Here is a 16594-nt window from a genome sequence, read left to right as displayed (position 1 = left end):
TACAATGACTTTCAATCTCCAAAATGAATAAGATTTGCAATGGCAACTTTATTTATACAAAAATAAATCTATAAAGCATATATACAAGATGTTAGGTAGAGATAACATTGATAAACTAGTCAATACAGTTTTACATTTGTTTAGGACAATAATTTGAATTATTTCAAATTCAGAACAATATTCTATAAAAGTACAGTAAACATTTGTACATTTATTTCACATAGGTATAAATACACTTAAAAACTACTTTATTTTCTTTTTGCAAACTTTTGGAAGTTGGTCTAAGGTAACTTGCTTCGACTCTGATTTGATTATCTTCATCAAACTCCAAAATGCTTTGATTTACAAAAAAAAATATCATATGTTTAGTATAATAATAGAGCACATAAAATTTTTAATACTTTTCAATTAATTTAAAATAATTGTTTCATTTAACATTGTTTCAAAATTGATACATATAACTATAGCAGTTTAATGCTTAAATATAATATTTATATATTCACAACATCAATTTATAATATTATTATACAATGTTAATTTTAAAATTTACATAATTTAATTGACTATTTTGCATTATTTTGTAGCAATGCTTGCTATTTGAAGTAATATATTAGACCATAGTATTTTTATATGTTTTAGTAGCTACTTCTTTAGATCCTGAAACATAAAAAGCTGTATATAATATAAATTATTAATTTTAATATTGCATTAGTTATACAAACCAATTAAAAGTCTATTAATCATCATCCTAATGCAGATATTGATGGTACATATAATTAAATATATATAAAAGTACCATAATAGTTTGTTCATTATATGAAATGTTTTATTTACTAAAATGTCTTCGGGCAAATGCTAATTATTATGGATTCTTTGTTTTAACTTTATAAAATAGCAGTTAAAAAACGATTAGTTAAATTCGTTATTAATCCTCTGACTAATTGACATTATGAAGAATTGTATATGATGGAATAGAATTATGTGATAGACATCACAAAATATTATAGTACCATCAATATTCAAATGCTGAAATACAAATTACATTATTATTCTATGAATATACAAATAAACCAAGTATATCAATACCTTTTTATTTTTTATATTGAGGTAAAGAATAGATAGAGTTGAATTCTTCTATAGACATCATTCTAATATGAAACAATATGAAATGAATATGAATCCATAATCCGAAATGATTCTTAAATAAAAATGTTCTCAGGCAAATGTTAATTATGAATTCTAGGTTTCAACTCTTATAAACTAGCAGTTAAAAAACTATTAGTTAAATTTGTTATTAGTCATTCGACAAATTGATATTTATAAGAAACAGCATATTGATGGAATTTAATTATGTGATAGATACCACTAAACATCATAGTAGTTGAATAAACCAAGTATAACAATACCTCTCAGATAATATATAAATAAACCAAGTATATCAATACCTTTTTATATTTTATTGTGAATTAGAGGAATCTATTGGAATAGGTAGAGTTAAATTCTTCGATAGACATCACATCATTCATCGTGGTATCAGCATTTAAATCCTGAAATATAAATTAAATTAATTATTTTAATAATATGACATTATTCAAATATATATATATATATATATATATATATATATATATATATATATAACTTTCTATTACATATCGATGTATCCAAATGAAATAGACAACATTAAATAATTCGATAGACATAACATATGTCAATAATCAAATCCTAAAATTCAAATTATATAAATTATACATATAAAAAAATATTTTAATATACCTTTTTATGATCTTTTATATATCAATGGTTATTGTTTATGTGTTATTATACTTTTCGATATCATATAATGACAATTTGATTGTTCGAACCTTAATTTTTGGCACTATCTTGGATGGGTTTCCATTATATTGTAAAAGAATAAATCTTCACTAAAAACAAATAATAAAATTAATAAATATTGAAAAAAAGTTTGCAAAGTTATATGAAATAAATATATTATGATATTGCAAAACAAATAAACATAATTAAATATAATAATTCTAATATATTTATTGTAGACAAGCATAAGTATATTATTTTATTATATTTAAATAAATTATATTATTATATTTAAATAAATATTATATATTCACTTTACTTATTAATATTTTGTGCAACAAAATTTTATTTATTTATTAATATCTTTCATCCTTCATTACAAATTTGAAACTGTCAAAAAAGCAGCATGAAGTTGTCTGCAAAATATTTAGTTTATTTATATTTTTAAACATTGTAATTAATTAATATTAAGTTATTATTGATTAATTTATGGTATTATTTAAATAAAAATAATTAAAGTTAAAATTAATTGCTTTAAATTAATATTTAAAAAAAAATAAAAAATATGTCAAATACCATAATCGTTGCAAAGTTCAGAGCAGTTCAAAAATGGTGTGCAGAAAAAACGCGATATAATGCTTTTGGTGTTTTAGCAAAATTTATTATTATTAGTAATAGTTATTTGTTATTGTTAATATATTAAATATGTGCGCATAAATCAAAATCAGTAAAAAAAACATATTGGTACGTACATAATAATAATAAATTTATTTTAATTACTTATTATTGTTACTACAGTTTGCATTCAAAATGGCGTAATGTCATAAATTAGTTTACTACAAAAAATTATAAAATTTATATAAATTAAATATAATCTCTAAATTAACTCGTTTTATACAATTGCAACAATATCCAGGTTTCATATTAATATAAAGTGTTATAAAAATATTACTATAGTTATATTTCTACTTACTACTTTTTCTATAGTAATTTATTCTAATGTGTCCCTCATCATTTTAGATTGAATTGAAGAAAATGTTGAACAGTTTAGCAGCTTATTTGCTTGGAGGAGCAGCACAGCCAGTCGATGAACCTGAGAACCAAAACCCGCCTATGAGAATCACTTCTGTTGAAGTCGATGACTGGTTGCTCGTGGATAAAGGTAACAGGGATAATAGAACTATAAAAGTAGATTGTAGTTGATAATTGATACTTATGATCAATGGTGATACAAAGTAGATTGCAGTCAACAATTGATACTTATGATCAATGGTGATTTGAGTCCACGAACAACTATGTTCTCGATTCTGATTTCTAATACCTCTGTGTCTATTCTAGAGCTTCCATCTGATTCTGAGGAATCTGTCGACTCTCCTGCAGCAAGATTGACTGACAGTGAAGGTGAGCAGCGTTCTTCACCACCTCCTGTGCTTCCAACGCACAAGCAACATGGGTCCAGGAATTTTAGACAGGTATATAAGAAATACATTTGTTGACATTTGTCATGTAGATGACAATGTATTATTTAGAACTAGTTAGGTAAATAAGGATTTATTAAGTAAGTTAGTAAAAAGTTAGGTGTAATAGAGCCCCAGAAATAGAATCTAATTTATAATAAATTGATTACAACATATCAATATTACCAACTAGAGAGCATTTGAACTGCCAAGATAATAAATTTAAATAAAATCTTAAAAACTGTTTTTTTTATCACAAGAAATCCATTATCCATTAATATATTTCTTCTGTATCTAAGAAAGGTTTTAATAGTTTATATTCTTATAAAGGTTGATAAATCTCGAAGTGCTTCATGTTCCCCTGCGAGGACTATGGAAGAATCATGGTTTGTTACCCCACCACCATGCTTTACTTCACAAGGTCCTGGAGAGCTTGCAACTGGACCCCTTGAGAACTTACTTATCGAGCACCCAAGGTAATAATGATATTATAAAAGATAATTCATTCTCACAGGCTTTTTACAAAATGTAGTTAAAACAGTTTTTATAAGTCCATCTTATATATATTTTTGGACGTATTTTTTTGTTATAATTTTTTTACCTTATCAAATTAAATAAATAATTTTGTTATCATTTTTGTTATTAAATTAATTAATGCATACAACCCTAAATTTTTACTTCATTATCACCAACCCATGATGTATGTAAATATACTCCTCCTAAACGATTATTCGGATTTTGATAAATCTTTCTGAAGTTTGTTAAGGCAATTTTTTAGGATGCATATGATTATAAAAATTTAGTAATATTGTAGAAATAAATGGACAAAAATGCAAAAAACGACATGTTATTGTTTGACATTGAAAATATTTAAGACATTGTCAGGCATTGAAGACAAATGAAAACTGTCATCTGCCAAAAATTTCAATTTACTTATGACCCTAGACAATATTAGAATATGTATAATAAATTCATGATTATGAGTAAGAAAAATGAAATGTCTACATTATTATTGCTAAAAAGCAGCTGAGATGTGCCAGAGATTAAAATAATATAAGATACAGTATATATGTATGGCAGATTCAATGATACACATATGAACAGGATTTGGCAAATCTTAATTGATTTGAGAAATATGCAACTTGCCAACTGGCAAATCTCATCCAACTGGTGACATATCATTGGGAAAAGGATTTGAAAAGACAATTGCAAATTTAGTATTCATTTTTAATTTATTTCATATACAAATATTATTTTTATTTAAATAAAAATACTTATAACAATTTAATTCTTTCCTAGTATGTCTGTCTACCAACGCGGTCGCTACACGACCCTCGAAGCCCTCGAGTTGACCGACGAGAACACCCGCGACGACTCCCCAGCCCCCACGGAGGCCCCAACGGACTCCACGAATGCAACGAACGACTCTGGTTCAGCTCGGGGCTTACGTGGAGCCCGAGGCTCACCCACTGCACAAATGCAGAGAGAAGAGAAGGAGAAGAATTCAAAGAAGAGCAATAAAGGTAGACAGCCTTTGAAAAGGGGAGCTCTTGAGAGGAGCAATAAAGCTCGAGAGGTTAACACCAGGAATGCCAGAAGACGTAGGGCTGATCATGCTCAAGCTCAGAGGCACTCCAGGGCTAACAATAATCGTAAGTGCTGCTAAGGTTAAGGATAGATGGTAAAGGATGGTGAAATGTTATCGAAGGATCAGGAATCCTTTGATAGCATATCACTGTCGCGTGGTGTACTCACGAAATTTGTTTTTAACATTTGTAAAAGTATTTATTAATTTGACAATCATGCAAATATCTTTTGAATAACCATTATGGAATACAAATTATAACTATTTAACAAAAGTGTTAAAAATATTATTAGCGAGAGCACCAAACATCAAATATTATTTTCCAATCAAAAATTAAATTTTAATTATCAACAAACAAGATTATTATTAATGCACACAAAAAGTGTAGCTCAAGTTGAAAAAAGAAAAATGTATTATATCAGAAAAATTATTAAATTTAGATTGTGTGTTTTTAAAAGTGTAAAGAATAGATGAAAGCGTCACAAAAAAAATTAAAATAAAATTAGTTAGTAAAGAGCGAAATGAAAAAAAAATTATTAGATTAAGTTTTGAAAATTATAATGTCGACCCGGAATATATTAATTTGAATTAAAGGGGACATTTTTAATGTTTAATGTATAAGTGAGAGACCACGAATGATTTTGGTTACAAAATTGTAATTGATGTATACATTTTATGCAGTTGTCCAGTACTTAATGGATCGAGGAGAAATTATTATATTATGTATATACTAGATGACCCGACAGACGTGGTCCTGTACCCACGTCTACAATTCAAAAGTTCAAATTTTTTTATTATCCTATCCTATACTTTTTAATATCCTATTTGATGTCCTGCCTTTGTCATTTATGGTCTTAGCATAAGCAATACAAGAAATTCCGAAAAAAATAATATAGTATCTGCAGTAAAAGAACAATATCAAACTTGATTTTACCACACAACATAATTGCCTCAATAATTAAGTCTATAATTTTCATAATCTCATACGATATATTAGTGGCATTTTGGCAAGTTTCTAAAGTACATTTTTCTTACTAATGACTTAATAAATATTATTGTTTAAGTTCAAATCTTAGGTGAATTAATTTGTAAAATCTAGTTCATATGCGCACTATTCAATCTAAGATCAACTTGCTAAATATTCCATATCCAACGGTCGAACAAATGAATTTTTGATAAATGAAACACAATTCTGAATCATTTTTTTATAAAGTAGAAATATTCTTTTGTATTGTTAAATAATTTAGTGAAGTGAACCAAAATGCGACATGCATAAGTTTAAAACATGCAATTTTGGACTAATTGCATTATTTATTAAACTGAATTATATAATTTTATCTGCCAAATCATATACTGTTGACTCTATCTTATATTATTTTAATTTGTGGCACATCTCAGATGCTTTTTGGAAATAATAATGTAGACATTACATTTTTCTTGTGTATTATATTCTAATATTATCTAAGCTCATAATTTCAACTAAATTCAAATTTCAAGTGAATTGACAATTCTAGCAGATGGCAGTTCAAATGTTTTCAATGTCAAACAATGACAAGTGTTTTTTTGTAATTTTTGCCATTTATTTCTACAATATTACTATAGTTTTATTGTTCATTAATTTTAAAAATTTTCTTTGACAAACTCTAAAAGGAATTATCAAAATCCGAATAACCGTTTAGGAGAAGCATCAAATCATACACCCGTACAGACGAATTATATATACAAGATCTACATATATATATATATATATATATATATATATCTATATATATATATATATATATTATCTATATTGATTAATAATAATTTTCAAATTGATTTATCTCAGATGTATTTAATATTTTTCTCGATAATAAAAGAAATTTTATACATTTGTATAAATTGCATAAAATTATAAAATCTTAATGTTATACAAGATATACATACAATATATATATATATATATATATATATATATATATATATATATATAATATATATGTATATATGTATAATATACATTTTGTAACCAAAACCAAAATCATTGTTGTTCGATAGAATGTTTTACGATACAAAAAAATGAGTGGCATTACAAATGAATTATAATTATGAATATATTATATATATAAATATACATATACATATATATGTATATATATAATAAAAAAAAATCTTAATACATCCAAAGAAACCATTTTGATTTCTTTGGTTCTATCGATAACTTTTTTAAAAGAACTTGAATGTAATATATTATATATATAGAAATATTATTATGTCTTAGATTGTATTTAAAAAAAACAAATTCATCGTATTGATGGATTATTCAAAAAAAAAAAACGTTTAACACACAAATATTTTAATTGATGTATCTGTGTGTGTGTTAGTAGTTCGTTAAAAATTTTGCAGAGTGGAAGTTCAAATAGTTACTGTACTATTTATATTATTTAAATTAAATATAACTCTTATCATTTTCCACTTTGCAAATTCAATCTGTAATTCATTACAACAAAAGCAGTGATATTTTCTTTTGAATTAAAAAAATCAATTTATTATTAAACCACTCCAGTACCAATGAAATAATAATAATATATTTATCTATTAGGATGTAAAAAAAAATGGATGATGAATAGAGGTTGAGTTTTATCGATTGATGGGAAGACTTGGAAAACCTGTAGTGTTTTCTTTGGCTTCCAGTCGATAAAATAATTGCAAATAAAACATTTGTTACTTTTATGAAAATCTATTTCAAATGATCTCACTTAATCAATTTTTGATTAGCAACCCAGTGAACCAAAAGAGTAAAGAAAGGTTGATGTTACGTAACATATGTAACAGACATGTTGGTGTTACGTAACACATATAACGTTGTACTGTAAACCAGAAGAAGCTAAATATGTAAATGATTTTAAGACTAAGAATTTCCTTTTGTTACGTACATATGTAACAGACACGTTACGTAACACATATAACGTTGTACTGTAAACTAGAAGAAGCTAAGTGTTTAAATGAAGTTAAGGCTAGAAATTTCCTGGTAATAACAAAAAATACAGTTGTTTCATTTTTGTTTCGTACATATGTAACAGACGCGTTGGTGTTACGTAACACATATAACATTGTACTGTAAACCAGAAGAAGCTAAATGTTTAAATGAATTTAAGACTGCTTTCCTGATAATAACAAAAATACGAAATCGTTTCAATTTTGATACGTACATACGTAATAGACACGTTGGTGTTACGTAACGCATATAACGTTATACTGTAAACCAGAAGAAGCTAAATGTTTAAATTAATTTAAGACTGCTTTCCTGGTAATAAGAAAGAACGCAGTTGTTTCATTTTTGTTACGTACATATGCAACCGACACGTTGGTGTTACGTAACACATATAACGTTGTACTGTAAACCAGAAGAAGCTAAATGTTTAAATGAATTTAGAACTGCTTTTCTGGTAAAAACGCAGTTGTTTCATTTTTGTTACGTAACACATAGGTATCTCCAATGTTACATATTATCAGGTAACAACGTTTAATAAATATGCTAAATAATTAAAGAATGTGACTTGCGAGTTACGTTATTTTGAAGTATGTAATATGATCTCAATTTATTTCAAGCGACTCCTTTTGTATGCAACAATTATAAAAAAAATCTACGTAAAACGACGCCTAACTAAAGATACATAAATGTTACTCCAAATTACGTAATTTTAACGTATGTTTTATCACTTCAATCCCTTGGCGCGCTATTTTGTATGTAACATTTATGAAACAGTGTAAATTATAATCAGACTACATATTTTACGACATTGTGCTATATAATTAAGGTTACCGCGTGTTTCTTTCCTGTTACGTAACTTCTACGTTCATGGTTTCAACCTATCAGCAGTAATTTGCCTATTTGTAACTTATTTGCATCCTATTTTAAGAATGTCGTTTTTAGTTACAAGATGTTTTCTCTGAGTAAGTAATGTAACTTCAATCCATTGACGCGCCATTTTGTATGTAACATTTATGAAACATTGTAAATTATGAGCAGAGTACATATTTTACAACGACGTTGAGCTATATAACTAAAGTTACCTGGTGTTTCTTCATTTGTAACCTATTTACAACCTATTTTAAGAATGTCGTTTTTACTAAAGTTACAAGATGGTTTCTTCGAGTTACGTAATTTTAATGTATGTAATATTACTTCAATCCATTGGCGCGCTATTTTGTAAGTAACATTCATGAAACAGTGTAAATTATGGACAAACTACATATTTTACTACGACGTTGTGCTAAATAATTAAAATTACCAGATGTTTCTCCGAGTTACGTAATTGTAACGTATGTTATATTACTTCAATCCATTAACGCGTTATTTTGTAAGCAACATTTATGAAACATTGTAAATTATGAGCAGACTCCATATTTTACAACGACGTTGTGCTTATGTAAGTTACCGAGTGTTTCTTCCCAATTACGTAACTTCAACGTTTATGGTTCACTGGACAATTCAAACGCAAAGAGGAGTCCCTTGCAAAAAGGACTTCTTTAGTTTTTCTCTCGTTGTCAGTACAAATTAAAATTAAATGATTTTCTTGTCGACATTTTTTGTCGACGATATTACATTTTGCTATTTCTATGAAATACGATTATTCAGGTGAAAAAAGAATGATGATTCTAAAGTAAGAATAACTTTAAATAATATAATTAATTAATTAATTATAATAAATTGACTTTTTGTATAAAATCTAAAGATAATTCAAGAGAACCAATTACCAATTACTTAGGGCAGGTGGCGAGGACGTCTGCTGTCATAAAACCATAAAATTAGTATCTCAACATTGTTGTTTTCAGAATCAATTAGTTTTCACCTGAACAGTCGATCCTTTAGAACGATAAATGCACTGAGTTTTTGCAACACGACTAATTAATAATAATAATAAATAATAATTAATAATAATTGATAATTATAGAAAGATGGATGCGACATTTCTGTTTTTGCACGAAGTGAAAAATTGTAATAGACCAAATTTGATTATCAATGGAAAAGAAATAAAATAAATATCCTAATGGATTCATTTAGATTTAAAGACTTTTATTTAAGAATGATTATATTAATACGTTTATGCTACGTTATTGTTACGTTGCACAAATGTTATGTTGTTACAGGTGCGTGGTAAATGTTAAGAAAATATCTATCTACCGATTTTTAACAAAGATTTTGCCGTTTTATTTTTATGAAATATTCAAAGACATCTCTATCCACGGATTTTATTTTTATAAAATATTTAAAGATATTTATCCACGGATTTTAAACAAATATTTTGCCGTTTATTTTTATGAAATATTCAAAGATATCAAAAAAAAAAAACAAAAAAAATTTATCCACGGATTTGGTAGCAAAGGCAGGTATAGCCATTTCAGAGATACGGAGCTAAATTTGCCAGAACTAAGCATCCAATTTGAATGATTCATAAGACTATATATATATATATATATATATATATATATATATATATATATATATATATATATACCTTCGTTGTAAATTGTTCTTTACCCATATATAAATTAATTGTAAACCATACTTACAAAAACTCTGTATATCTGGTTTCATACGTATCAGGCGTATTTTTTAAGTTTTAATAACATAACCTATAAATAATTTTGGTATTGAAATTCTTGCAAATCAAATATAAATTGTTTATATTATATATATATTCATATTTATTTAAAAAATACGATAAAAGTGATATTTAAAATAATATTTATCGAGATCATAGTGTTTTTGTACATGTAGAAATAAATTGTATACTTACATGCAAATATTTAGAGAACAAACTTTTTATATAAAATGCTGTATTACACCACTTGCACAAAATAAATAAATAAATATACAAGTATATATAGTGAAACCTTGTTAAAAGAATAATATGCAACTACATTAAGAGTTAATCCACTTTGAAATAAATTGTAACATATCCCGCTTAATACGCTTTTTTGCTTAAGAGGCATTTTTAGCAGAGCCTCTTGGTATTGGTCTTAACATGGTTTTACTATATATATAATACTTATACACACATGTAATTTTATATTTAATTAATTTTTATCCTCCACTAGTTTGTTATGACTTAAAACTTTCATAATTTTATTTAAAAAAAAAATTATTGCATAATTATTATTTAGAAGAGTTATTTTAATAACAATGAACCAGTTTAGAAAAGTCTTTGGACAAACCAAATGTGCAGTCGTTGGAATGGTACACGTTGGAGCCTTACCAGGTACATTTAAGCAACTCTTATTTTTAAACTCGATAAAATATTAAAATTTAATTTCTTCTATAAAACTAATAGTTAATTTTTTCTATTTAATTTATTCTTTAAAAATTTAATTCTTTCTATACATCATAATTGTTACAAATATTATTCAATAACAGTTAAAATTATTAATGTATATTTATTTAAAGATTCAATCTCAAACTTAATTCTAGTTGTTTATGGAGAAGATATATGAGAAGATATATAAGAAGCTTGCTATTAATAATTTCTTTCTTTTAATAAATTGTTTCTATTAATAAATGTATCACATAATAATATATTTTATTTGAGTACATTTTTTCTATAATTCTTTGTATAAAAATAGTAACATTTTAACACTTAAATCCTAAAACCTATCTTCTTAGGGCTCCTAGTTATAGATCAACAACAGTTGTGGAAAAATCTGTGAATGAAAAATATAATTTAATATAATGTAATAATTTTTCAGATAGTGTTAAATATGTTAACACAAAAAAACTTTTTAGCAGACATTCATCCAGATAATAAATAGAAAGAAAGCTAAGATAAAAAAATAAACACAAACAAAAGTTCTTCGACTTGATTTCGTTTGTGTTTAGTGTATTAATTATTATTTGTCTGACGCTAAAGATTTCTGCATGAGCCATGTCAGACATACTGTATGTCTGAAATACTCGATTTGATAGAAAAAGAAAAAAGGGCCATGTCAGTCATATATACGAGACATAAAAAATAGTCCAGAAATTTTGGCAAAAAATTTTTTTTGATACATTAAGTTTTATTGATACATTTTTTAATAAATTATCTTATAAAGTTACCACAGCCCATGTGAATTGTTTTTGATATTATCGTGGCGATCAACGTGTTAAAGTAATTATAATTATTAATACTGCTTTTGTCCTAAACTTCTTATGATTAGTATGTTTTCCACATTTTATTTCATTTCATTTTTACACTATAAATAAATAAATAAATAAATATATATCTTTATGTTAGATTTATCCTGTATAATTTTTTAACACTTGTTTTTAATTGTACTTAATTTTTTTTATGTTAAATTTAAATATTTTTCTTTTGCCACTTTTTGTAAATTTGTTTTCACTGAAGAAGAGTAGAGAAGAGAGTTATCTTACAATTTTACGTGTGCCAATCTTAAAATCTGTTCTATTATTCTACCAAATCTTAATTTTAAATCTAAATTTATACTTCCTAATCTTGAAGTCTCCACTGTGATTAGCCCAAATGTTAAAATATCCAATTTAACGCTTTAGAAACTTAAAATGTTCAGTTTCATGCATCCAAATCTCAATATCTGCTCTATTATGCATCCAAATATTATTTTTTTACCTTCTTCAATGTATAAAATATACAAACTACTTAAAACTACAAAAAGTACACATGATGAAATACGTCTTAGTTTTCTAAAAACTCGTTAGTTAGATTCAGTTTTACTTTTTGCTTTTATTAACTGGATGAATGCTTGTTAATGTTTTTTGTTCGTCATTGTATATTTTTCACCTTCTGAAACATATTATAGTTATCATATATTAAGATCATAAGTTAATATATTAAGATCATAAGATAATATATTATGCTTATTTATCTATGATTAAGGTACTCCAAAATACAATGGCTGTGTACAAGAAATCATTGATAAAGCCTGCAAAGAAGCACAACTTTATGCTAAACATAAAATTGTAAGTTACTTATAGTAAGTTTAAGTTAAAATAAATAAGGAAAAATAATATGATTTTACTATTTAACATAGTTCCTTTATTCTGTTAGTTAAGATAGAATTTTTATATCAAAGTCTTATAATTTCGATTATCTCTGAATATGTTTATGCTCTTGGTATTCTGACTGCACTATTCCCCGAGAAGCACCAGACCCTTTAAGTCTTATAACTTTATTCATTATATTATCACAATTTAATTCAATACAAGTCATGAAATTAAACGCTTCAATGAAACCCTACATTTGATTTGTTAATTTTAATCTATAAATCATGAAACAAAACAAACAAAATAGAACTTGATTAATCCTATATCAATTTTGCTAGTATTTATAGAAAAATCATTCAAATTATTGATTTATTATAATATTTTATCATTTAAGACAACTCAACCATCATAAATATTTGTCAGATTAAAGAAAATTATGAGTGTGAAGATTGTTAAAAATCTATTTTTCATAATTGATATAAATGTAATGAACAGAATTAAAGTGAATTGATAGTAAAAAAATACTTATTACAATAAACTGCATTTATTGAGATTGATATCAAAGTTAATAATATTTTAAAAGAATATTTTAGATATTTAATTTTAAAAGACTGTCAAGCGCATTAGTTAAAAAATTCTTCTCATCAATCTTATCTTTTGCATCTCATTTTATTTATAAGTTTTACCAAAAGAACTTGTTATTAACAATAAAAATAAATCCAACGAGTAGGTGATTACATTTTTGATAAATTTGTTTACCAAAAATAAATAATTGTTAATATTAATAATCTAACTCTAAAAATATCTTTCATAATGTCTTCATCATGAAAACACAGCCCCTAGTGAATAAAAAAAAAACTGAATGCTTATTAAACCCCTTTATATATTATTTCACCAGGATGGTATAATGCTTGAAAATATGCATGATGTGCCATATCAAAAATCAGAAAGCTTCACTCCAGAAACTGTCGCTACAATGACAAAAGTTTGTTCAGAAGTTAAGAAATGCTTGCCGACAAACACTCCATGTGGGGTACAGGTAATAATAGAAATATTTCTAATATATATATATATATATATATATATTATATAAATAATATTTATATTTATTTATTTAATACATATATATTTATTATTTTCTAGATATTAGCTTGTGGTAATAAAGAAGCACTAGCAGTAAGCCTTGTGTGTAATTTAGACTTTATTCGTTGCGAAGGCTTTGTATTCGGTCACGTAGGTGATGAAGGCTACACTGATGCTTGTGCAGGCTCTCTTTTGCGATACCGAAGACTTCTACAAGCAGACCATATAATGGTGTGGAGTGACATAAAAAAGAAACACAGGTATAACTAAACTATGTCTACAGGTCCTCATTTTACAATATTTTGCTTCTAAATCTCCAAATTTTTCACTTTTATTTCATTTTAAGATATATTCTAATCTTAAAATCTGTCCTATTATGCGTCCAAATCTTAATTTTATCAAATTTATGCTTCTTAGTCAAAAATTGGTTCGCTTAGAGCGTCCAAAGTATTTCCATTTTGATGTTCCCCAAACTTATAATCACCACTGCCATGCATTCAAATTTAGAAATTTCTAATTTAACACTTCTTAATTTCAAAATGTTAACTTTTATGTGTCCAAAACCTTAATTTTTGCAAATTTACCCTTCTTAATTTTAAAATCTCCACTGAAATGAGCCCAAATTTTTAAATATTTAATTTAACTCTTTAGAAACTCAAAATATTCACTTTTATGCGTCCAAATCTTAAAAACCAGTCTATTATGCGACCCAAACCTTAATTTTTCCACTTTGATGCGTCCTAATCTTGAAAATCACGATTTTTATGCGTCCAAATCTTATAAATCTCGATTTTTTATCTTAATTTTTCACTATGGTACATCCCAATCTAAAATCTGCTTTATTATGCGCCCAATTCTTAATTCTACTTAAGGGGTTAGGGGTACTTGCAGGCACGAAAAAAATGAGTGTTTTCAGTATTTTTTTTTTTGTTATTAAACGATGTTTTTCTACAAAAATATTAATACAGCATTAATATACAATGTTTTGACTTGATGTATAAAAATTTCAGAAAAAAAAAATCAATATTCCCAAAGTTATAGCCGTTTTTGTTGACCCTGTTTCGAAAAACGGTCCTGGCGGTGACCATCATAACTCCTTAGAGATTCATCTAAAATCAATCAAATAAAAAAATAGTTTTATGAATAGTTATCCCGGGCCGATCGAAGGTTTTCTTTTTTTGCAAAAATTAACAAATGGCAGCATCAGAAAGAAAAATCTAGATTTTTGGGTAAAAAATCAACAGTTATTGGTCTTAAAAAATTCAAATTTTTGAAAAAATAAAAATCCTTCGATCAGGCACGAGCTTATTATGTATTCTAAAAGCTGTATGAATTTCATTAAAATTTACTAAGTGGTTTTCGAGTTACAGTGGTCACCGCGTCAAGAAACATAGTTTTGAGAAAACGCGTTTAAAGTTTCACATTGGATTTACATACAGAAATTCGAATTATTGAATTACTTAAACAGAGTCATCTATCTCTGGGCCATATAATAGTTTATCAGTCATTGTGCAAGTTTCCAAAATTTCCATTTGCTGTTGCCTACAAAGCATTCTGCCTCCTGAGTGTTCTCGTTGGGTTTGGGGCGCTGATCTGCCACTTTCACACGTGCAGCATCCAATTTTTCATCATACCAATGGGAAATTTACCCACAATTAGGTTCTACGTATCCATAATCAATAATAATAATTATGTATATGAATTCAGCAATTTGTACGATAGTAAACTAGTATTCAGGTTTCTAGGTATATTTTTTACACTAGTTGGTTGAAGTTTTTAATTTTTTCTGATTATGGATTTAATCTTGAACTACAACATCTTGAAAGTAATTATCATTGCTGAGATCGTCGTAATCGGTTTGAAAGCGTTAAAACATCAGGAGGTGAGGGAGAATGATTTTAGTATATACTATCGAGCTCTCCACTTGCGTCAACGCTCTGGTAAGAGTCCAATAACTCAAAAATTAATCATCGGATCAACTTGAAATTTTCAGAGAATATTTTCAAGATGTTACCCTTAATGAAAATGCAAAAAAATAAAAATCGATTTTTCAAAAATCCCAAGTACCCCTAACCCCTTAATTTATTCTTCTTATTCTTAAATTCTTCGCTTTTAGCTTCCAGATCATAAAATCTTTGCTTTTATGTATATAATACTTTTTAATATCAAAATGTTCACTTTTATGTGTCCAAAACTTAATTTTAAAATATTCAATTGTCTCATAAAATATTTAAAATATTCATTTTTATGCATCCTAATTTCAAAATCTGCTCTATTATGCACTCAAATCTTAAAATTCTCCCTTTTTTGCATCCAAATCTTAAAATATTCACTCTCATGAGTCCAAATTTTAAAATCTACATTATTATGCATCAAAATCTTAAATTTTTTATAGTTATGCGTCCAAATCTTAAAATCTGCTTTATTATGCTACCTAATCTTAACTTTTTCCACTTTGATGTGTCCTGATCTACAAAATCTCGACTTTTATCCGTCCAAATTTTATAAATCTAGATTTTTTATCTCGATTTTTTACTATGATACATCCCAATCTTATAATCCGCTTTATTATGCGTCCATCTTAATTCTACCAAATTTACGCTTCGTAATCTTAAATTGTTTACTTTTGGCGTCAAAATCTTGCTTTTATGCATATAAGTTTTACATTTTGAC

General features: G+C 26.3%; 1 protein-coding gene across 1 annotated transcript in view; it reads left to right on the top strand.

Annotated features, from left to right (window-relative positions):
- The window catches only part of LOC113364050 (tumor protein p53-inducible nuclear protein 2), a 23559-nt gene extending 18902 nt beyond the window's left edge, over nucleotides 1–4657 (top strand). Inside the window, exon 6 of the mRNA XM_026606506.1 lies at nucleotides 4572–4657. Coding sequence (XP_026462291.1) covers nucleotides 4572–4624 — 53 coding nt within the window. The 3' untranslated portion in view covers nucleotides 4625–4657. The remainder of the gene's footprint in view (nucleotides 1–4571) is intronic.
- The last annotated feature ends 11937 nt before the right edge of the window (nucleotides 4658–16594 follow it).

Source organism: Ctenocephalides felis, unplaced genomic scaffold (assembly GCF_003426905.1).
Source record: "Ctenocephalides felis isolate EL2017-DRISC unplaced genomic scaffold, ASM342690v1 CF-g0.4_SCAFFOLD_00845, whole genome shotgun sequence".
Lineage (NCBI taxonomy): Eukaryota > Metazoa > Arthropoda > Insecta > Siphonaptera > Pulicidae > Ctenocephalides > Ctenocephalides felis.
Note: the sequence above shows the minus strand (reverse complement) of the source record. Positions and strands in the feature narration are given on the sequence as shown.